The 24,135-nt window shown below is 34.4% G+C and overlaps 1 protein-coding gene across 1 annotated transcript in view; it reads left to right on the top strand.

The window, feature by feature from the left end:
• Positions 1-24,135, top strand: part of DIAPH2 (diaphanous-related formin 2) — a gene marked incomplete at both ends in the record, with an annotated part of 136,788 nt that overhangs the window by 85,393 nt on the left and 27,260 nt on the right. Inside the window, one exon of the mRNA XM_010159202.1 lies at positions 21,856-22,020. Within this exon, the coding sequence (XP_010157504.1) occupies positions 21,856-22,020 (165 nt within the window). The remainder of the gene's footprint in view (positions 1-21,855; positions 22,021-24,135) is intronic.

Below are 24,135 nucleotides of genomic sequence, written 5' to 3'. Positions count from 1 at the left end.
CCTAATTTTAGGTGGTTTAACGTCTTCCAGTAAATAAGGCAAGGTTTTATTACTGTGAAGGACAAAAAGGTGAATAGAAGCTCAACTTACGATTTTGTCCAGGATCTTTTTCTTGACATAATTCTGAGCAGCTAATTTGTTATTTCACTTCATTAGTGCTTTTATTTATTTTTTTTTAATTTATTTAGTGCATACAATTATTCATCTCAGTGCATACTATTTGATATAACTCTTGAATGCTAAAAAATAACTTAAAACTACTTCAGGAATTAAATACAAAGACAGGAAGAGTGGTATGTTTTTAGTCCACAACCTGTTAAAAATATGCAGTGTATTCCAGAAGTAATACCTTCAGGTAAATAAACACCATTGATTAAAAAGCTTTGAAATAAAACTGCTAAAATTAAATCGTTGTAGGTTTGACTGCATTCTGCTAACTTAATATGTATGAAACTGTCATTTTAATACACTTCTGTTATTTACAAACTGAGGAAAGTGGGTTAATGTTACCTTAATTGTTCATATTTAAAGTTAGACTGTAGGCAACTAAATGAAACAATTTGCTAACAAACACATTCAGTTTTACATCACTTTATTTAGATCTGTGCAGATATTCATGTGAATTGGATCTGTAATTACATCAATGTGACTTACTGCTTAAGGGTGGTTTATTTTTTCCATTTGTGGTCTTAATGTTTGATGAAAATAATAAAAGAAATCCAGATGATGTAGGTATAGACTGACTGCCATCTTTCATTGACAATTAATAAGTAAGCTGTAGCATGATCATCTGGTTTGATTTAAAGCATAATAGAAGAGGGACAGTAAATAATGCCAGTATCAACTTCATACCTTCTTTTTAACTGCAAACATGTCTTTTATGACAGTATACAATCGTGACTTCAAAAATTCAACTCAAGAAGTTCCACTACATCTCTAATAGACTGTACTGGTGATTTGTCTCTCAATTGTACAAAATGATGCTGGTTTGACTCCTTATGGTTTCAGGTTGTAGCCATTGTGACACTTCAAAATCCATTCAAATCTTTTGAGGCCTGTCTGTCAGTAGATGTCTTTTTCTCCATGTGAGAATTTTTATACTATCCTCAGATTACGTAAATTTACCTGCAATAGCAAAGTAGATTCACTTCTTCAGTTTAGGGCGTTTTTTTCCCCAGTCTTTACTGGTATTTTTTAATATGCATTTGAAATACTGATTTCAATTAAATTCAGTATTTCAATAATTTTATAGTTTCATAGGTGTGAAAAGTAAGAAGTGTATTATTATTATTATAATTAATCTCTTTTTCTACATCCAAAAACTGGCTCTGTGACCAGCATCATTGCAGTGGAACTTTGCATTCAGTTAGTAAACACAGTTCAGCCTTGCCTCTATGGTTGCTACTGGCTGGGAGACAGTTCTGCATCTTGTAAGACTCAAGTGTGTTTGTAGTGAACACTTTGGACTTTTGGAGAAAGCTGTGTGGAAATGCTTCTGTGGGATTCTGAAGGGATTTTTGTAGTTGCTGTCTTGCTATCATGGTGGGATTTTAGTTTGCTGCCTTATACTGGGATTTTCAATAAGTATTTAGTAGCCTAACTTTTTGGAATTCTCACAGCAGTCTCTAATGTCTTTGGCATCGTGAAGCTGACCTGTTTGGTTGGCCCCCAGAAGCAGTTGATTTCAAGATCAGGATTAGAGCTATACTATAACAGAAAATAGAATATAATACAGTTAAGAAAAAAAGAAAGAAATCAAAATATTATTTCTGTGAATTTTGTGCTATATTAAGTACCTTGTGTGATTGAGACAACTTTTTAATGATCCTATCCATGGCTAGAGGTATACTTTACTTGAAGATCAAATTGTTAATAATTTAACTTTAAATGTGAGAGGTTTGTTTTATAATTAGCCCAGGTTCATGCAGAACTATGGAATATGATTCAACAGTTTAGAGAAGTAATTACAAATATGACAAATCTGGCTTTCACTTCTTGTTTTAATTCAGTGTTTGTGCCTCTAGTTGAAGATTTTTTAAATGGAAAACTGCATTTTATACTTGCTGTAGGAGTATATGCTATTTTCTTTTTCGTGATGTTAAAACATGAATGTCTAGTTGGGGATTGAGGAAGATATTCAGATTAATGGGGTTTAACTTCAAATGTTATTAAACAGATTAAAGGCAACAGAGTTAAGGTATTTCAGGGTGAGTAACGGGAAGTTGTAGAGAGCTAACTTATTAATTAGTATCTTGAATTAGAATTATAGATGCATAAATAATAAATGTCACCTCTTCTTCCCTCCCAATATGTGCATGTCCTCTCAAGAACAGGCGGGAGCTTTGTTCTGAGGAGAAGGGACAAGTGGTGGAACTCGGGTGGCAGGAGAGCACGCGGTTTGGGCGTTGGCCATTCATTCTTTCTGTCCTCCTGTCAGTTAGAGACACTGACTTCTTGCTGTGTTGCTTTTTGGGCCATTATAGGGCTTGTAACAATCTTACATCATTTTTACTTCTAGAATATATCCTAGACATGCTAGTATATGCTTAGATGAAGATTTTATATAGCTCTTCTGGTGTTCAGCTGTGTCATGTCCCTAGTAAAAGATATTAACATGCCAAATCGTGGTAAAATCCTTTGCCTGTCAGAGCAATAAATGGAGCCACTTGTTTTTTCTAACTGATTGCAGTACATGGGAAGAATTAAAAGCTTATTTTTAATGAATTGCAAATTTAAGGGAACCATGAATGAAAGAACAAAAATCACTGCAGATAAAACACTTTCAAAGCAGTGTGTATTCATCTTATCATTAAATAGAACAACAGTGATTTGTGAACTAATTTTAATTTTCTGAAAGGAACACCATTCATGAAAACAGAATCCTTTTTATGAAATAAAAAAGCTGCCTATCTGAAAGGCATATATTCTGGCTTGATATGTATTTATGCTCAAAGTTCTATCTAACAAGGACTTGCTTCACAACTAAATATGAGTTTTATTAGTTCCTTGCTTGATGTACTTCAGTCGTAATGAAATGATCTGGGGAGAATATTTTAGAGTGTGGGGGGACTGATATGCATTGAGAATGTTAGAAAATATTTAACGTGCACTAAGCATCAACTGATAATTCTCTTGTACAAACCACTGTACTGCAGAATCTCTCACAGCAGGCCACTGGGGAAGAAGCCAATATACTCTGAATCAGAATCTCAGCATCTGGAAATGACTGTGAACCCTTTTTTTTCCCCTTTCATAATGACTGAGCAGTAGGACATCATTTACACCCTGACATGGAGTGCTGAGAGAATGTTAATGGCATTAACACTCTTGTCATCTGTTAACACTTGGGATTTCCTCCTAGCTTGTTATGGAAAAATAATTTACTTAGAGTGCTTGAGATGTCATTTTTAGGAAAGCCTGTTTTTGTTTTTCAGACAGTTTGAAATGCACTGGTGCCTTCATTTCTGCATGAGTTTGTACATTAATATCTGTATTTGCTCGTAACTTGGGACTTCTCAAAAATAATCCTTAAGGGGGAAAATTTCTAGTAACTCTGTATATGCCCCTACATTGGAAGTAACTATCTCTTGCCTGAGTGTATTTGAATGTGTTTTTAAATGGAGAGGTATTTTTCAGCACTTCAGGAACTGAAAAAGAGAACAATGCAATAATTTTTCAAATTCTAGGCCATGTATAATCCTTAAGAAAATTTTATATGTGTGCCTTTTCTTACAATAGTTATATAAAGTTTTTGTTCTTGCTATCTGCAAAAACGACATTTCAAAACCCCTTCATTGGAAAGTGCAATTCTTGACTAAAAGAGGTATTTTGGCACATTCTCAAGCCTGTGGAAAGAGTAGAAAAAAACTAAGGATTTACCTTCCTGGAAAGGAGAGACAATGCATTTGCCTTTTCAGTATGCAAGTATGTGCAGTATATTAGAAATAGTGATAGATAATTTTCTTCTGTTGAATATTGTTTGTTTCTGTGTTAGATGAAATGTGTAATCATCCTCTGTTTTGGCTCTTTCTGTGCTGATTTCCTATTTAACTTCTAATTCTTACAAGTCTGTTCAGGCTGAGTCTGTTCAGTTCTAATCACTTTGAGTCCATAGTTCTGTTCTAATCAGATGTGTAAGATAACAGAAAGGGAAGTGAGAATGCAATCAACTAGAGAAAGACTGGAAGACAATATAGTAAGAGTGGAATGGAAAGTGGCCAGTGGATGGGAGGATGAAGACTTAGAATCCAGACTTTGAGAATAACGGGCACAGTGTCAGAATGACAAGGTTTAGGAATACTCTTACTAGTGGCAGGAAAAGTTCAACATTACAAAAAAGATGCAAACTCTGTCATTACTGCTACACCCTGAAAGTTTCACATGTGTTTCACTTCTGTGTAAGCCATTCTTAGTACATGCTCAGTGCTTTTAAATGGAAATGCTTAAAGCAGTAAATACAAATCCTGTTATGTTGTACCTTTTTTGCTTTACAGTTCACTTCATACTTCAGGTGGAATTTTTTTTTTGTTTGTGTCTCTTTAGAATTGCAATTTATGGATTAATGTGTAGGCAACTTTTCCTCCTGTTTGATGTTCAAGTTCTGGATTTCTGTTATTCTGGTGAATTCCCGAGTACATAAATTGTTCATGTTGCAAGAAACTTTCTGCACTAGAATGTACATTTAAGTACTAGGATTACCTCCCCCCCCCCAGCTAGAGGCTTGGGTCAATTTGAATTCATTGTGAATGAGATACTAAAGTGATCTTAAGAGATTCCACCTTCTACTACATATTACATAGTCTTTTAAATCGAATTAGCATCTTTGATTGACATGATGAGAAAAAATAAATCATGTGGTTGGTGTACATCACATTTTGCATTTAGGATGCTCTGTTCTAAGTTCACGTACCTCTGTGACAGCTAAATTTGTTACTTGAGTATCAGAGTTGAGATTTTTGAGAGTTGCTTGGCTTCTTGACTGACAGCCACCAAATGTGTATGCCTCAGTTTGGCATTAATTTCTGTCACCCAAATGCAATGAAAGAATCACTAAAATGCATTTTTGAAAAGGAAATCAACAATGTATCATTTTATGAGAGGTTATATTTAAAAACTGTCCTCCCTGAGCACTCACATCGTATTTAAATGGGTATGCTAAAGCAACCAAGACACACTTGATTAAACTGATCGTGCTTGTAATTCTTAGAAGTACATCTAAAGGTCTGACGTATTTCATCAGCATAGGCAGAAAATCCCACTTCTGAAAGCACTGTGATAGAAGATAGGAAGAATTAGTACATATGTATAATCTGCTTTTCTTTCCCAAACTAGCAGCTTCCTTAGAAAATTCAAGGCATCAGTGAATAAACAGTGTTTTCTTTTTCCATTTTTGCATTGCTAATTGTTCAGGCTCATAGGATCTCAGCATTTTGAATCCTGTTGAAGAACTGACCCTGCTAAGTTCCAAATCAGATTACAGGCAAATTGTGCTATGTTTAGTTATGTATATTCAATTGACATTACTAAGCTGAGGGAAAAAAAAACATTGCTTTTTGATGTTGTTGAGCTCAAATATACTTAAGTTGTTTACTTAATCTTTAGAGAGTATGTCTCCCCAGCATATAAATGATCTGCTTGTGCAGACTAGCCTTTTTATAGGTACCAGGTAAAAAACCAGATAATCATCAGGTCAGAAATATAGCCAGGACCTATTGCAATTAGAAGGCACAATAGCAGAAGCACGTTCTGAAGATCTCATTCCTGAGCAGCACAGCAGCACTCAGAGAAAATCCAGAAGCCATAGTTTTTTTGTGTGTGTTTGTGTGGTTCGTGGGGTGGTGGTTTTTTTGGGGTTTTTTTTTGGAGATTATCTTGTTCAGTGACACTCATGATATAACTGTTCCTATTCAATTTCATTTCTACAGAGAAATGTCAGTATAGCCTTGTGGCATTTAGTAATCCTTTCACTTACCTAATTTTTTTCCACCCTGGAAAAAAAAATTAATCCTCCACTAAAATTGCTTTGAAATATTTGCATGACTGGTGTCACATTTTGTATGACTAGATAGTTGTCATGAAGGTCAGTAGACATCGTTGAATTAATATAAGATTAAATATATGGTTTCTGCTGCGTGTAAGTATTCTACACTAGCGGGACATTTACCCATTGTATTTGCTGTGACGTAGCAGATGAAAGCTGTGAGTAGTACAGAGTTAACTTACAAAGATATATTGCAGAAACAAGGTAGGTTGTTTTACTATACAAGTAGCAGGAGTTTCCTTTTATGGTCCTGACTGATAACCAGTTGAGTTTGGCTTGTTGTTTAAAACACGAATTGGCATTTTTGGTAGTTATTTTCCAAAATAAAATTCTTCCTAGATCAGTAGAAAAATCAATCAATCTGTCATGGTACTATTACAGTCCTTATGGGAATTCTGGGAAGTATTATATTTTACAATTTCAGAATTTCTATACAGGTTTTGATACTAACCATTTAAAATCAAACTTTATTTTAATTTGTTTTTAATGTGCTTTGACAACCCTTGTAGAATTAGAGAGATTTTCCAATTAAATCTGAGTATAGCTTTGCAGAAAAAAAACCCCACTTTGGATCAAATCCAGTCTTCCTACTCTAGAGACAGTAGAACATACAGTATATTTTCCTTAAACTGCTCTTTGATAGGAGAGAGTTGAGGAATGAAGGGGGTTTGAGCATAGTTTTAGCCTTTGCTTTTTGACCCCTGCTTTATTTCTTCTGAGTAAATGTGGTGCTAAGAGGTATATGGGAAGAAGTGGTGGAAGAAAATGTTGGTCCATCTTCCACATAAAATCTGTAGATTTAAACAACCAGTGTGGAGTCACAAGGGCTTCCTGTAGCGTGTGTGGAGTATAGCTGGTTCATCTTGAACCAGAGCGAACACAGTATTGGTTGCAAATCTAAAGCCATCTTTGTGTTACTGCCTCTCTTTCTGAGCTTTAATGAGACATACTGAAGCTCTCTGGAGTACACGTGGGTGGTGGTGTATGGAGGCTTTTTGGTAATCACAGAAAGTATGAAGTTTTCCTTAAAGTATGCTGAAATTATGTATTTTCCTCTGTGGTACACTATGCATCAAAAAAAGTGTTCGTCTCTTTTTATTACGTACCATAAAATAACAGAGATAGTGTTCAGATATTTCTTGTTAATTGTTCAATTTGATGCAGTTTATGTGTTGCTCAGTTAATTAGAATTTGGAAAACTTTAAATTGGTCAAATCTACTCTGGCAAGATTCCAGATGTTTATGTTTGTCCTAATACGAGTTTTTTTGCAATACTTTGTTGCGTTTTTGGTTGATATCATTCTTTATTCCCTTTTTTATATTCCTATATTTTTATATCTTTATGTTCCTTGTTGGAAAAGGAATTCTGTACAGGCCTGCATAATTGATGAGGAAGTACTCCATTATTTTATGAACCAAATGTGATATAAGCCAACAGAGAGAGATTAGTGATTCACTGTTTCAGTTCTTCACCAGTTCTGTGATAATTGTTGATTTGCTTGGAGACAAGATCAGCCTCACAGACTCCAGACTGCCTTAAGAGCATAAATATAGGATGATGATAGGTAGCACTAAATTTAGTAGGATAAGGTATCAGTCAGATTTTTCAGGAACTGGTGTGAAGTTGACTTTCATATAATTGTGTCAGAAAGACTCTGTAGCAAAAGGCAAAGAGCATTTCAGTTAAGTTCTTGGATAATGAGTCAGTTAATTATACAAACAAAAGGGAGAGAAATAGCAAAGGGCACTGGAACAGGTTGCCCAGAGAAGCTGTGGATGCCTCATCCCTGGAAGTGTTCAAGGCCAGGCTGGATGAGGCTTGGAGCAACCTGGTCTAGTGCAAGGTGTCCCTGCCCATGGCAGGGGGGTTGGAACTGGATGTTCTTTAAGGTCCCTTCCAACCCAAACCATTCTGTGATTCTACGAAGGTAATCAGCAATCAGGACGTAATAGCATGGAGAGTAACTCTGGAAAAGTGTGTAATGCTCTGTGGAGAAACCCAGTAGTTGACACGTGCATTCATGAGGATATAGTTTGTTGGTAACAGCAATTGTATACTACCTTACCTTGTTTGTTATAAGGTAAAAAAAACCAAAAAGCAAACACAGTAGGAAATGTGGTATAGGTCATGTGTTCACACTACCTCATAGAAGAAAATCAATTAATTTGAATTTTGCTATGGGTATGCTCTTTATTTTGTTGTGTAGAGATGGCTTTTTAAGTTTATTAACTTAAGGGGTTTTGTTATGTTTATGTAGTTACTAAGAGTGCAAATTGTTTTACATGGAGTTGACAGTGTGGCTGTCAGGTGTGTGTGTGGGGGGAATCACAGAAATTTTTTGTTACCTTAGTGTTGTCCTTTAAAGGGCTCTTCTATTTCCTTCTTGTTTTCCCCTTCATTCAGATGTATGTTGAAAGACTTGAGTTACCCACAAAATGTCTTTGCCAGATCAAACACACAACACTTTTTAAAGAACTTTCCACTTCTTTTATTGTCACACTTTTTTTTTTTCCATATTTCATTAATCTTTCTTGAAACAAACTAAAAAGATGCATGATATTCCAGGTGATAACTATTGGATTATATAGGTGTAATTATTTCTTAGTTTGAACTTGAAAATCACCTAATGATGTGTTATGTTTTAATACATAATGTTCATTTTTATTACAACTATTTGATATCAGTAAAAGAAATTACAAATCCCTTGGGAAAATGATATTTGAAGTTTAACTGATCTGGGCTGAGGTACAGACTTCATAAAGTTAATATTTTAAAATGCAAGAACTATGGAACGTTATAAATGAAAACAGTTATACAAAGCAGACTAAAATCTTCTTTTTAAAAGTATGATTCTACCTTAAGATCTTAATTTCCTTTTAAGAAGGAGCGCTCTGATATGAGGGGGCATAAGACTATATTGATTTCTTTCATGTTGGGCTGTACTATAAATCCTGTGAACAGGAGTGCACAAACAATCTGCAGGTTCCATCATAGTAGGAGGAAGAAATGGGAAATGTTACAAATGGGGAGGCGTCATGATATGTAACAGATAGCTGTGTGGCAATGAGGAACTTGAAGTAGTTTATTTTTCTAATTTGTATTTATTGAAAATACATGTATTGTGTAAATTATGTAGTGCAAGCTTTTATAGGTTATCTGTTTAAGTCCAGACGTTTGACTATAGATTTGTGTTGGATATTGTTTGTTAATAATGTGAGATTATATAGATTTACCACATGAGGGAGCTCTATTCTATTCTGCACCTTGAAGACTGCATCTAGAATTGTGCTTCAAAGCTAGTGCTGAGTAAGATTGAGAAGAGAAAGGAAAAAAGTATAAAAAGATTGCTGAGATGCATTTTTAGAATGTGTGTTGGCTAACTAGAGAGAGGAAATTTTTGACAGTAATCTACAAAGACACATGAAAAATTAGGTAGGGGGAAAAGCCTGCTTGTTTAGGATCTAAAGAACAAAATTCTGTGAACAAAGATCTACTTAAATACATGGAAATCTAAAGTCTTCTTGATTGTGAATAATTGCCTGAGGGAAACTGTTCTTTCATCCTTAAATTTATATTAAACCAAGTTGTCCAGATCGTTGAAATATATTTTTGTAAGGATTTGTGCACTGCTCAAATGATAATTCGTTAGAGATCCATTTTCTAATTGCTGTATGCTTATTATAAAACTTGAAATTAAAGGGAGAGGGTACTCTATAAATCCCTGGAGCTGCAGCATTAGATATCAAAATCAAACTCTCAGGAGACATTGCTTTATCAAAACATTTGGAGTTGTTTAACTGCTTTTTGCCCCCTACCCTTCTCCACACCCCAAAAAGAAAGGGAGGGGAAGGATATAATTGAGGAAGTGTAATTGTTTTTTTTTTCCCCAAAAACAGTCTCTCTGAGTATAAGAAACTTTCATTTCAAATCCCAATTGCCCTGTGAGTATGCCCTCTGCTTTTCTGTCTCATCAGAACATTTGTTTAAGAAATATCCCGAATGGTTTGTTGGCCGAGATAGAAATTTGAGGGATTAGTTCACTTTCCTGATTTTTTCCTCGTTATAATCCCAGTCATTTGGGATAAGGCTATTTTTGTGCATACGGTGGTAAGTTTAGCAAATAATTGCTCAATAATATATGTATTTTTGCTATAAATGTCTGGAGGGGAAAGAAGTGGGAAAGCACATGCATGTTTTACTCCTCATATATCATGTGTGGTTTTAAGTATGCAACTGGTATTCAAAATGCTACTTAGGTGCAACATAGACTTTCATTTTTAGAATATGCTCTTTCATTCTCATTTTCTACTGGCCTGAATTTGTGAACACTTCAATACAACAATTGTTTTCTCTAGGCAAATCTCAGTTTGAATAAATTTGTGCTCTTTTTAATCAGTTGATGTAAAATCATTGCTTTTCCTCCTGGATTTTGAACATTAGACTCTTGAAACATTATATGTCCTGAACTTTTTCAGATATCTAAAAAAAAGAAAATGAGGACTTCTGACATTTCTGCATTAAAGGAAACCTAGAAATATAAGTAGTCACTTCTCTTTTCTTCCCCCAGACTTTACCAAAAACTTTATCTAGATGAAGTAACCATCAGCTCTACTGATTGAAGCTTGTTAAAACAGGGTACAACTGACAGCTCAAACATACTTCTCTTAATTAAATCCAGATGAGGTGAAGAAAAACGGCATGATCAAAGAGAAAGTGAATGTGGTTGCAGTTTCTCTGAAAGATTCAGGGCACACAAAGCTGTAATTATTGTTTAAGGCATCTCATTGTGTGTTCCAAAGCTAATATAATATTTTGGGGAGTGGCTGCCTTACTGAGGCTTTGCTCAAATAGGTATCAACAACTGATTTTTTGTTCTTGTTGCTAGAACGTTGTTTGTCAATGCTTTGTGTTATTTGAAAGTCACATTTCATTAATTTGAATATAAGATGCAAAACAAATTTTGCAGAATCATTTTGTTTATACTAGTTGTATTTTAGTTGTTTTTTTTTTTTATTCATCTAAACAAATTTTTATCTAATTGTTCTCCAGGGAAGGTATGCTAGAAATCCATTACTCTTGCAACATTTTCTGTTTGATATATTCTTGACTATCATGTCATCTGTGTTGCTTTCTAATTATTGCATGAATAGTGATTATAATTAATTGTTTGCCACCACAAAAAATTAGTTTTGAGTTTGAAAAAGCTACAAATACCATTCTTCACATTGTTTCAAATTATTTTTAAACCAAAATATCACAAATGAGAATTAAGAACTAGACTATTTCTATTGTAAAAGTCACTCAGAAAGCACTTCATGGCATCTGCAGGGAGTGACTATGTTGTTAGCTTCTTAGTATGGGATTCCAGTCAAAAATGTCATCTGTTCTGTTGAAGGATCTGAGCAAAGATCTAAAGATCTGTGAATTCTGTACAAGTATAGGAAGATAACCAGAAAGCATTGCCAAGCTGTAATAATAATATGGGGAATTCTTTACATTCTTCTGTAATTTTAAAAGACTGTTTTTGCCTTTCTTCTGTCCTGTCATTTGGTACCCACTGTTCTAGCATCTCCATCAGTTACCTCCTCGTCAGGCCATCGTCACGTTGAAGTACGTGCTGTAGGTCTAAAAAGGCTTAAGAACTGCACGGGAAGCTCATGAAATACATAACCATTGTATGCTGGGTGTGACGTTACATCTGTACCAAATTCATTCTTCATCTGGTATTATCTGCTATTTCCTTGTTTTTAATAGCTTGCACAACTTCCATTTCAGAACAAATGAGGCCAAATAGCCCACGTCTTTCATTCACGAATGGCATTTTGCCATTCTTTTAAAAGGATGTTTTTTGCCTGTCAGTCAGTGTCAGCGAATTCCTTTCAGCATGTCTTTGCAAAAGCAGGTTCAAAATTCTAGTGACTTGATCGGCTGAAATAAAGCTTTGCTTTTGTCAGGATGAAACGTTTGTTTTGCTTTCAGGAGTTCTAGAGATTTTAGAAATTGTTTTGATCTTTCTGTCTTCTGTTAAAAATGGGAATATGGACTTTGGGGATTATTTCCCTATTACAGTTATGGAAAAAAATCCTTAACTTTCGATGTCAGCAACTGTCTCTTTCTCGGAATCAATCAATAAATAAATAAACCTCCAAGTAAGCCCTGAAACAAAAAAGTAGTGATTTTATGTTAGTTTAGGTTAATACCGAGTCTAATTTTTGAGTTTTTCCAATTTTTAAAAACATTTTAAGATAGATAAGATCTTCCCTTCTCTCTATCCTGTGGCTTTATAAATGCTGCCTTTCATGTGTTCTGTTTGAGGAGCCAAGTGCTCTTATTTACCTTTAAAGTTTTCTTCTTCGTGCTACCACAGGAAATTTGTAAATTTGCGTCGTAAGTCTTTGAGCAGAGTTTTCCAATATAAACCAATTTAAGAAACAGCCTGTGGAGCTTTGTTCCCTGGACTGAATATTTTATAAAAAAACCCCCTTGTTTATAAGTTTTTGCTTAGTGAGTCCTATGGGACTTTTTGAGAAAGGAGTGTTGATCTTTGCTTCCTGATTAACAGAAGTATAAATATAAAAGGCAGTATTGAAATGATGTTGACATAAGCTTTCTCTTTTGCATAATACAGTGGTGTATGTAGAATCAGTGGAAATAGTCGTCTTATTATTGAGAAGTTTGAATGCATGAAAAATACTGAGATCATTGAGAAAAATTGAGATCATTGCTGAATACGTAAATGTTGACAGTTTTTTCTGGGGTTTATCAAGATGAAAGTTTTATGGCTACTTAAGGGCAAGTCAGAAAGCCTCATCTTAATTAGTATGAACTTAAGCATGATTCTGCAATTTAGGAGCAGGTCACAGCTAGCATTATTATTATTGGATGTTTGTGATCTTCCTGTGCTTTGTTTTCACAAACACAAGCGCTGAAATAGTGTCTGTACACAGTGAATACAGTTGTTTTAAATAATTCTGGTAGTTGATGACTTCTTCAGATACTAATGTAATAAAGGCCAGGGTGAGGAACAGACCTCTGCTCTATCATAACTGTGAAGCAATTCTTTTTCTGTCTGTGTGGTGGTTTTATTTTTTTTTTCTTTATGCTGTCAGACACTGAATGATGAGCTAATTTGCTTTGTAATGAGAAAGGAATTCTCACACTGAGCTTTTTATGGCTATTTTATTAGTGAATCTTTAAGCTCTTTAGAGGTACATGATTTTTGTATAAACAGATAAAACGGGGCTCCTTCTGTGGGTCTTTTTCTTTGACTTGTGGTTTGGGTAGCTGGTGATTTCTGCAATATCGCATTCCCCCCAAAATCTCACCACCAAAAAACCCAAACCAAAAAACCCCACCCAAACCAAAACCCAAAGGCTTTCAACAGGAAGAAAAGATCAGGTATGTAAGTGTGATTCATAATTACCTGTGTATGCTCCCGAAGTCTTGTCCTCTGTGTAGTCACAGAGATGTATTATGTATGCAGTGTGAATGATAAAATTGTTAGCATCTGTTTACATACTGATAGCAGGTGAACATAAAGCTATCGCTGTACATGACTTAGGGTTATTTAAGCTGATTTTCTGTCTTCAGCTGCAAGTTCTGTTTGTGTTTCTTCAGTTCAAGTCCAAGAATGCTCTATTATGAATGAGCTGGGAGATTAGAAACTGAGAGCGCTGGTACATCCTTCATTAAAGATAATGACACTGTTGAATCAAACTTTCTCTTCCTGCTCTATAAAACATTTTTAGCCTTGTTTGGCAGTTCCTTGATCCAGATTGCTGCTTTGAAATGGTATGCAAGAGTTTTGAAAGGACAGATTGCAGTTTGTATGGTTGAAATATTTTTAGTAAATTTTCACACATAGTGGTAGTGGTTTGGAAATGGTTACAGAATTGTTTGTTTTCTAGTTCTAGTGTATTTTTTTAATAGTAGTTGTAGATAACTGTACCTCGGGGAAAAAAGTGTTTTGCTCTGTGATAAGTGTATGGCAATAGATTAGCAAGCAGTGTACTTGAGCTTTTAATTTCAGGTGATCATGTCAAGGGATTATATTATTTTCACAGATGAGTTTGAAGCAAGGATTTGGTTCTTTTTGTAAAGTCAGACAATGAGTTGGCTTAAGAGCAGATAGGAAGCTGAATCAAATCCAGTGCAGATACATAGACTCAATTACTTGGTTCTTATAATTGCTTTAGCTGAATTGTTAATATCTTGTGAAATTCTGATGATGAGGAGAATAATCCATTTTTATTGACAAGTTTAAACAGTGAAGACCATTTGATTTGTTGAAGTAATGAACTATGCAGCAAGGTAATTTTACAACTGGATGTTTATAGTTCATTGTGAGGATTCTGAGAACTGGTTTGTTTTTAGTGTTTCATGTTTCTCTTCAGCAGTTCTCAGAAACTGATTTAATTTGGCCTGCTTGGAGTGAGAAAGACTGTAATTGGGTAAAGTACAGTGTGTAAAATCTATTTGTAAATTTGGTATTTTTTGAATGGAATGGAGTTGCATTATATATCCATCTTAGAGGGGAAGAAATTATTTGAGATGTCCTATATTGAAATTGGAAGTTATGTATAAACAGGCTAAGCAAAGCCTTGTTCATTTAGATTTCTCAGATTCACAGAATGGTTGAAGTTGGAAGAGATCAGTTGAGGTCATCTTGTCCAACCCTGCTGCTTAGGTAGAGCTATCTAAGAGCATGCTCCAAACTGGCATAAGATGGCTTTTGACTACCTCCCAAAAGTCCATAGCCTCTCTGCACAACCTGTTCCACTGCACAGACATCTGTTTAAGCTCAGCTTGACTGTTACTCAGCACTTGATTCACACTTAGAAATGCAGAAGGGCAAATATGAATTAAGTTGTGAATATTCATTAATGTATCTCTAAGTGCAGACCCCTCTGCAGAAGCAGTTTTGTAATTGTTTTCTGTTTTCTTGCCTGCTGTACTGTACACTTAGTTTCCCCTTGTTGCTAATTTCTTAACTGCTGAGAATGTCAAGTGCCACCTATGAGTAAGGTTAATTTGGAAGCATATCTGGTGACCCACACATGGATATTGGTAAAATGCAGCATTTATGAAGAGTGGTGTCACAAATGTTTTTAATCCCACTCTTGTGTGCTTTATGTAATATATCATAAAGGCATACAAATAAAAATGAACTGTTATGTGATTATTTACATTGTACTTTCTGCCTGATTAGTTCTCTCCCAACTATGTCATTTCTGGCTCCAACAGTTTTACTTTCAAGCTTTTTGCATAGGCAATCTTTCAGCACATTTATTAATTTTCCCACAGTGTCTGCAGTAACATGTTACCTATTGAGCTGACTGACAATTCGTTAATGGAAGTAAAACTAACTTCTGTTTCTTCCAAATAGAAGACTACACAGGAAATTGATAATAGACTGCTTTTATGCTATTAAAATGTATATACTCTGTGTTGAATTAATAACAAAGTTGTAATTTTATCAAAACATTAGCTATTGGTATGTGAGTTGTTCTAGATATTCCATATGTATCTGCCCCTGTAAAGAGTTGTAGTGTGTATGCGTATCTCCAGAATAATAAGGTGGCATTATGACATGTGGCTGCATTCCCTCCTGCTGCAAGTACTGCTGACATTAATTCCATAGTTCAGCTCAGGACAGGAGAGAAACATTCAAACATACAATTTGTCATGGAAATTTAAATAAGCCAGTTTTAATTAAACTGTATTATCTGAGACACAGAACATTCTGATGGAAATTGTCAGTTTTCAGAACAGTAAATGAGTACTCAAGAGTTTGGAATAGCTAACAGAATAATAAATTACATCAAATTATAAATTTAGTAAAGCACAGAAGAATACACATTGACATATTTTCAGTCTTGCAGTGTTTAGGATTATGAAGGCTTGGAGCTTTATCATTACGTAAGGATGTAGTTCATGGGCATTTTGTACTCCTTGCAGCGGATTTATCAATCTGCACCTTAGAGCTAACAAACAGAACACAGTGTATTGTTAAAAAAATCAGTTATTTTAAGAGAAAATTTATTTACATTGGAAATGGTAAATTAATTACCAGTTTTGTTATTGTGAATTATAGATTATGATTTATTATAATTTTTATCTAAAACCAGTGTGTCATATAAAAATCTTAGCTGAGGAAGCAAACAGTGAGAAGTGCACCTAAAAAGAATGGTGTGGACAAACTTTAAATGAAATCATATGGAGATTTGTAACAAAGCCATGTTTCTGGTTTTGGATTTTTTTAGTGATGCTGGGCTCACTTTTAATCACTTTTTTGTCTGTAATGAATATTAGGATCCATGCTTATGGTAGAATAAGAAACAGTGATAAATTCTGTAAAACTGGTTAACTGAAAAATAATTAGATCAGATATTTAAATAAATAAAGTTCAAGTGACTTGCCTTTGCAGACTCCTAGAAAATCCCAAGCTGATTATTTTTTGCCTTCCCATCGTAGTGCTAATTTTTATAATATGCTAAATGCATTGATTCTTTCCCTTTAGGTTGAATATATTTATAAATGAGAACATCTTTCATCTCTGGCCCCAGTGATCCTTTATTTTCTTTTGTGAGTGTGGTTTTGCTCTCTGTTAGGAGTTAATCCATCTGTAGCATAATGCCAGCTGCCTCTTTCTTAAATGAATCTTTTAGTGTCAGAACAAACTTTTGAGAATCAAGCATTGCATGAAAAACTCTCCCAATGGAGTGCTGCTTTCACCTGTTCTCAGCTTCCCGTGACCAGCAGATGGAAGGACATGTCAAAAGAACAACTGTTCAGTCTTTGAAATGCTTTTGCACAGTGTTAAGGAGTTTGTGGCAGGTATCTCCTTTTTGTTTGCAGTGCGTTCTTTCTTCTTCGGGAGGTATCAAAGACTCTGTGGGCTGTTTGTTTTACTGTTTCAGACCTGTACTCAACATCCCTTAAATTCCATTTTTATAGTGATTATATGCCCTGGAGAGGAGCCTCCTTAACTGCTGGAACACCAGTGCATTTTTCATAATTATAGTTAAATTAACAATGTTCTTTCTACTGTGGCATATTTATTGTTGGTGAATGCCAAGTTGTCAGTGCTAGCTTTTCCTTTGTAAATGCTGACAGTAGTAGGTCCTGCCTCTGGGCAAGTGAGTTTTTTGTGTGTTCAGGTACTTTATTAACTATTATATAAGTTGTTGATATGTTGATGTGCAATTCATAGCAGATGTTATGGTAGAAGTGATGACTTTCCCTCTAGCAGGTTTGGGGTCTTTAACCTTGATTTCTCTGAACTTTTTTCCTCGTCTGTCTACATGGAAGAAACCAGTAAAAAGAAAGCATAGAAGTACCACAGTAGTGGTGCTAATATGGACATAAGGCATTTAATTGTGCTATTGGTGGTAATTAGTGATTCTTCATCTCTGACATAATGTAGTAGCATAGTGTCATGGTAACATTTGTATCCATTGCTTGCTTAATTAAGTGAATTAATTTAAGCATTGCACTGAAATGCCAGCAAACTGTAGTGATCTGGTCATATTTCAAAGTATAAAAAATCATTGACTTAATGACTGAAAATATCTTTTCTGTAAGTACAGCTGGCTTTATACAGCCATACTTATACTCACCTATATTCTGATACTGACACTGTACTTAAGGATTTCTGCAGTGAGAATATTACCCGTCTGGGTATCCAAACATTTCTATTCTCCCCTTACTTGTGGTCATTGTCAAGCAAACCACTAAACTGAATGGAAGCTTTAATTTGACAGCAAATTTAGTGAAAACCGGTAAACAGAATCCTTTTAAAGAAAAGAAAAAAAGAAAGAAAGAAAAGAGGTGTGGAAGCTTCCCAGCCTTTCTTTTAGTATTCCAACCTCTCTTTTAAGAGGAAGAAGAGACAGGAAAAAGTAGAATTAACAGATAACTGAAATTTGGCAATAAAGGTTAATAAAGTAATAATGGAAGTTAATGTTCTACATTTACCTGTATCTTTGCAGTTTAAAAGACGTGAAGTTTCCTTTTGTTATTTGTTTGCATTGTGACTTTCGTTAGCGTTTTGTTAGAGGCATGGCCTACAGAGGCTTTTATTGGGTTGCATTGAGATAAATATATTATTGACTTTTTTGTACTTGTTATTGAACAGTGACTTATTTATTTATCGACCTTAGGGTAAGGTGTTGAAACCAATGCAATAGGTTAGCACATTGAGAAGACACCTGTAAATGTTAAACTGAAATACCACTTCTTCAAAAATTCAAAATTGACACTTAAAAAATCTCAGAGTAGTTTTGTGTAGTTGCCATTTGCAGTATTAAAATAAAAAAAAGAAATGGATTAAAGGGCATAAACGTTCCTTTACCTTAGAGCCACCAAAATAAGTATTTCAAAATTTCAGTAACAATTATGTATACAGAGTTGCCTAAATGGTGTTTAGATATGGGTCTGTTATTGTTGCAATAGTGTATTTCTTAGTCTTAGTAAAGTAATAACTCTCTGTATCTTCAGCTTTACAAACCCATTTTTCTTGGTTTATATGGAACTTGGGGAGATAGGTATGGTACTGAAGATGGAAAAACGTTTCCAAGTGTGGGATGCTTTTTGTTTGTTTTGTGTGTTTGGTTTTTTCCCCCAAATAACACTATTTACAATAAAATGTTTCCTTAGAATTTTCATATGATTATAAATGAAACTAAATAATGTCTTTGTGGAAAAACAAGCTTGTGTATAAAATAATTTCTCTTAGCTGAACAAGCATGTTTACACTTGATAATTCTGTGATTTTAGTTTTGGTTTAAATAGATAAAATGAAACCTTGCTTACAGTTTTTAAATAAGCACTCAAAGCTTTGGTCTGTATTAATGAAAGCTTGGAAGTAAGTATTTCTATTTGGCAAAGTTTTGGTATCTTAGATTTTTCAGTAATATTTTTTTGTGAAATAATGTAGACAGGTAGGAATGCTTCTCTGGAATTATTGTATTGACTGTCTCTGCAATGACTTGAAGAAGTACATCTCAAGGTGATGTTTGAAGTTACTAATATTTTATAAGTATGAAGATGGTATGAAGCACATAGAGTGTGACAAAGAGGAACTTTGTTAATATGACATGGTATATGACTGAAAACTATTGTCTCTACAGCACTGACTTGTTTTCTTCAAAATTAAGTATAGTTAAAATACTTTATTTTCTCTCTGCTCATCATATTCATCCATCTTACTGACATTTGTCTTACAAGCCATCTGTTAATGGTGTTTCTTATTTGCAGTTTGGTACTCACTAGATAAATAATAATGTTGAAACTATAGTATATGTTCCAACAGTGTTACTTTAAAATATGTTCTTGTTTCAGTAGCAGTATTGTTTTTTTCATTATAGAGCTCACTCTTGTTATTTCTTATGTGGAATGTGCAACCTAAGAGAATTTGACTTTGAGAGCTTTGTCTGAAATAATTAATTTCAAATCTGGAATGTTTGAAAGCTTTTTCTTTTTTTCTTTCAGACTTTTCAGTGATTTCCAGTGTATTATTTTGGTTTTGTATTATATTATATGAGATTGTTGAACAATTCACCAAAAATGCTAGGAAAAAAAAAAAACCAAACAAAAATGAAGGTATATAATTATACTCATTTTATCTGTGGTTCCTTTAAAAAACAGAATAGTCTACAAACTCTAAAGCAATTCATGTTTTTCTAAAATTTTTAGACTGTGCTCAATAATTCAGTAGCGTGCCATTATTACCTATTTAACGTATTCTTGCCATTAAACTTTCATTTCCTTTTGCATAGTTAAATGTCACTGAAGACTGAACTCTACCAAGTTTGTCTTGTATTAAGATGAGTGATTCAACAGTTCAAGCTTGAAATTCTAACCAAGCAGGTTAAACTTCATTTCAATAAACTTGGACATATAGGTAGTCTTACTGTGTTTGCACTGGTGTGAAACTATATAGGTAGGTATTACCATTTCAAAATCTTGATATTTATATATTAAGATCCATCATATTGTTGGTTTCTTTTTGTAATTCTATATGGACGTTATAACCTAACAGAAGAATACAGCTTTCCTCTTGCGCTACTGAGGCTGTAATGAAGAAGACAGGATTCCTTGGAAATAATTTTTTAGGAGGAAAATTCACATTAAATAAAACCTTTGATCATACTCTTAAAAACCAGTTTTTAAATGACTATTTACATACCCTCCCATTAGTTAGAGTAGGAAAATCCAAGTGGAGTATTAGGACTCTTTCCAAGTGAAGATATTTTCAGCCGTGGTATTCCTGCATGTATTTTGTGGAATGACAGCATTTAGTTACTCAGCAGTATCCAAAAACTACAGAAATGTTATGAATAGAATATCCACCCGAATTTCCTTTCTTTATTCTGCCATATATTGACTATTTACTGAAGAATCATTTTTGGGTTTAGTCTAATCTCAAAATAAATGGTTTATGCAATTTTTCTGTATGTCTCTTTTCCCTAATTAGTTTTCAGATTTTTGTTATTTTGCAGAGGGATGGGGGTCTCAAATATATAGATACTGAGTAATTAGAAATGTGATAGTAGTCAGAGTCTCAAATTAGAGATTCAAGTATGGGAAAGGTTGAAGCATGAGCTCTAGTTTATTGAGAATCAGAATACGCATGGAAGAATCGTTACAACTAAAAGCCACAGGGAGCCAGGCTGCATGATTTTTGTAGTTCAGGGAATAACTTCTGTCTTTTGTTCTTGGGTTTTGATATGTACTGCACACCACTTTCATCAGCTGCAATTCAGTATCAGCAGAACCAGTTTAATCATGTACTAGCTTTTTTTTTCAGTGATTTGTGACTTTGTATCTTTGTGGATATAAACAACCGCAACAGAATAGAAAAGAAGACTGAAACTTGCTTCCTTCGAGGAAAACTAATATTTCCCTTCATAGCTTGCAGCTTCTGTGTGTCTACAAATGAATTTTAAACTTTTTTTTTTCATATTGGGGGAAAAAAAAGCCACATTTTTCTGTTTAAAAGGTTTATGCTAAACTTTTAATAATGGCAGCTGGAATGGAAGTAAATCTCATTTTCATTTTCATTTCTAGACTTCTATACTTCATAATTAAAAAAAAAAAACCAAACCCATCTGTTTTTCCATGGTGTTTTTCTTGCTAACAACTTTTCAAAGCTGTTTGTCAGTTAACTGGGACAGGTGGGTGTAGATTCCATTTTTATAATTTTTGAGCTATTACATAGTTACGAGGAGACCGCACCCCAGGTAACGTACATGAAGCCTGCGGCATGAGCTGACCTATGTGGTTAGGCATTAAAGGATCCACGAAGAAGATGTATCTAAAACAAAAGGCAAAGAAAATTAGATGTCATAGTCTATAATTTTGTCATTGGTAGTTACGCATAATGCAAATTCTACATATAAAATATATGTATATAATAGGGGGGCCATGACATCACTTGACCAGAGTGGGGCATCACAGATTCTTACAGCAAACTAATTTTCAGTATGTTTTTTCTTAGAATGTATTTTACAAAATAATCATTTCCTGGAAGAGAAATGCCCAAGATACTTGGAAATTTTATAAAGTCAGTTGTATGGTTTATTAAGGGCAAATAATCACCATTGGACAGGGATTATTTGATGGAAAAATGTGCCACTACCTTATGTTGGTGTGAACTTACAGAAATGTAAGCATTATTATATAAAAATGTCATATTTGAAAGCAGGACGGCGCTAACAAAACTTTTCCAGTTCTAACCTTTGTACTGAGTTCTCTTTATTTTTTACTGTTACATTGGATTACATTTGAAGTACTTTCCTTAACAAAACCTTACAGCTTTGCTGAGAGTGCCCGAGAGCAATATGAAAAATTGTCCAACATGCACAATAACATGACTAAATTGTATGAAAATTTGGGAGAATACTTTACATTTGATCCCAAAGCAATAAGCATAGAAGAATTCTTCGGCGATCTGAGCAACTTCAGAAGTCTGTTTTTGGTGAGTAATGCTTGCAAAACATTTTACATATTCTTATTTCTTCTTCGCCTTCTTCCAATTTTATCTCTTTCCTCTTCTCTCTATTTGTGGTGTTATAGTTAACTTGGTATTTTGTTTTGTGGCAGGAAATTGTGTGAATGTTTGTAGAATTATTTAGGGTTTGGTCACTGATAGCTACCATCCTCCAGTTTGTAACTTGCAAACTTAGCTGTCAATGTGCTAGAGAAACATGGATAATTAGAAATTATTTTTCCTCTTTTTAAAAACCTCGCTGGTTGTTGGCACAAAATGAACAGGCATGATACTGAAAAATGAAGACTTGAGTTGATGTCTGCATTCATACTGTGTTAGAATCTGCCTGGTGCCTTAATGGTGCTGTGATGGTAAGGCTGAGGCTTTCAAGCTAAGCTCTGTATTGCTGACAGAATTCATGAAGTTCTCTTAGATGCTTATGTTATTATTTCCAGTCATCCAGTGTGGTTGATATGAGGGTATGGCGTTTTTATCAAGGAATTTAAGAATTTAATTTTAAACAGCTAAGTTTTTTAATGAGTTTAATATCATCTTTCCTAGTGGCGCTCTCAGTGCAATAATTATCTTCACCATAGGAAGAAGGGTAAACAGATGCCTAGAATGTCACATTGTGTCTCTAGAGAATATGAACATCACTTGGAAATACCACTGTTTAACATACAGCTGTGGCTCACTGATCTCTCTAATGCCAATAGCTGGTTAATATATCCTGTAATCATAAAGACTTTTTATGTGATGGAGTAGTAACTTACTTTAAAACGTGCTTTTCCTACCAAGTTTACTTTATTAGAAAACGTTTACTACAATATATTTAACTATTCACTTTAAATTTGCTGTAATTTTTCTATTTTTTTGGTTTTTTCCATAAGCAAATGATAGGAGCTAGAGTGCAAATGTTTTCTAGAAGGCGTATTAGAATCAAAGTACTTGCAGTCACTTAGTGTTATTTTCCTTCCTTTGACTTCCTAAAGATCTGTCTGATGGCCTGTTGGTCTTCAATGTTTATAACTGACTTGTGAGGGAATAATTTTGTGGCCTTTCCTAATGGACCAAAAGCAGAAAAGAGACTACTGTGTGTACATCACAGTTCCAGGAGCAAAACAAATTGTCATTGTTTCAGGTTTAGGGTGAGTAGGAGTGAAGTGTTGAATTCAGGAGAGAGCATGTTACTGAATCATGTGTGAAGATCCTCATTTCACAGCAAAAAGCTATACTTAAGAATATAAAAAAACAATAGTGATAGTTATTTGGCTATTAACTTTTTTCAGTCTCATGAACTTTGGACTACGTGATGTATTATTAATGATACATGTTTTCATATTATGTTTTCAGTAACGCTTGTTCTTTTCAATGTGTTTTTGTGAGTATAACTGATTTGGTGTTGCTAATTATTTTGATAAGGAGATGAAATGCTGTCTAGCTGATTACTTTTATCCATGTTTATTGATTGCTAGTTAAGAAAAGAGGAGCTCTGTGAAATTTATCTGTATATCTTCATGCAGAGGGCAAATCTGAGTTTCAAGGCCTAAGTTTTATATTTTCTACATTAACATTGTATTCTATAGGAATAAATGGTTATTCTGTCCTTTAGCCTTTAATATAATGGCTGTATGATGTAGGATTATAATAGTCCATTATTTTGATAACTTAAAGAACAAAGGGGTGGCTGAAGAATAATCTTGGAATAAAAGCACTGATTATGAAGGAATCGCCACAAGACTTGTGGTGCCAAAATATCAAATGTATGGTCATGCAGTGCATCTTCTGGTGATCTACGTTCCACAGTCTGCAAAGCCAGAATCTGGTTAATTAACAAAGTTTTTATAATTTTTATGCAATATCAACACTATGCTACTGACTATCCACGTCTAAACTCATGGAATTATGTTGGTTGGTTTTCCAGAGGTCATGTAGTTTAACTTCAAAGATGAAGTTAGAACAGGTTGCACAGGGCCTTGTTCAACTTTTTAGGATCCATTTCCCAGTGTTTGATCACACTTACGGTGGGAAGATAAACGACTGAATAAAATTTCACATCTTCCAAGTTTTGTCCATCACCTCTTGTTCTACCTCTGAGGAAAA

This window comes from Eurypyga helias, unplaced genomic scaffold (assembly GCF_000690775.1).
Source record: "Eurypyga helias isolate BGI_N326 unplaced genomic scaffold, ASM69077v1 scaffold7239, whole genome shotgun sequence".
Lineage (NCBI taxonomy): Eukaryota > Metazoa > Chordata > Aves > Eurypygiformes > Eurypygidae > Eurypyga > Eurypyga helias.
The sequence above is the reverse complement of the archived record's forward strand: the minus strand, read 5'-3'. Positions and strand labels throughout refer to the sequence as shown.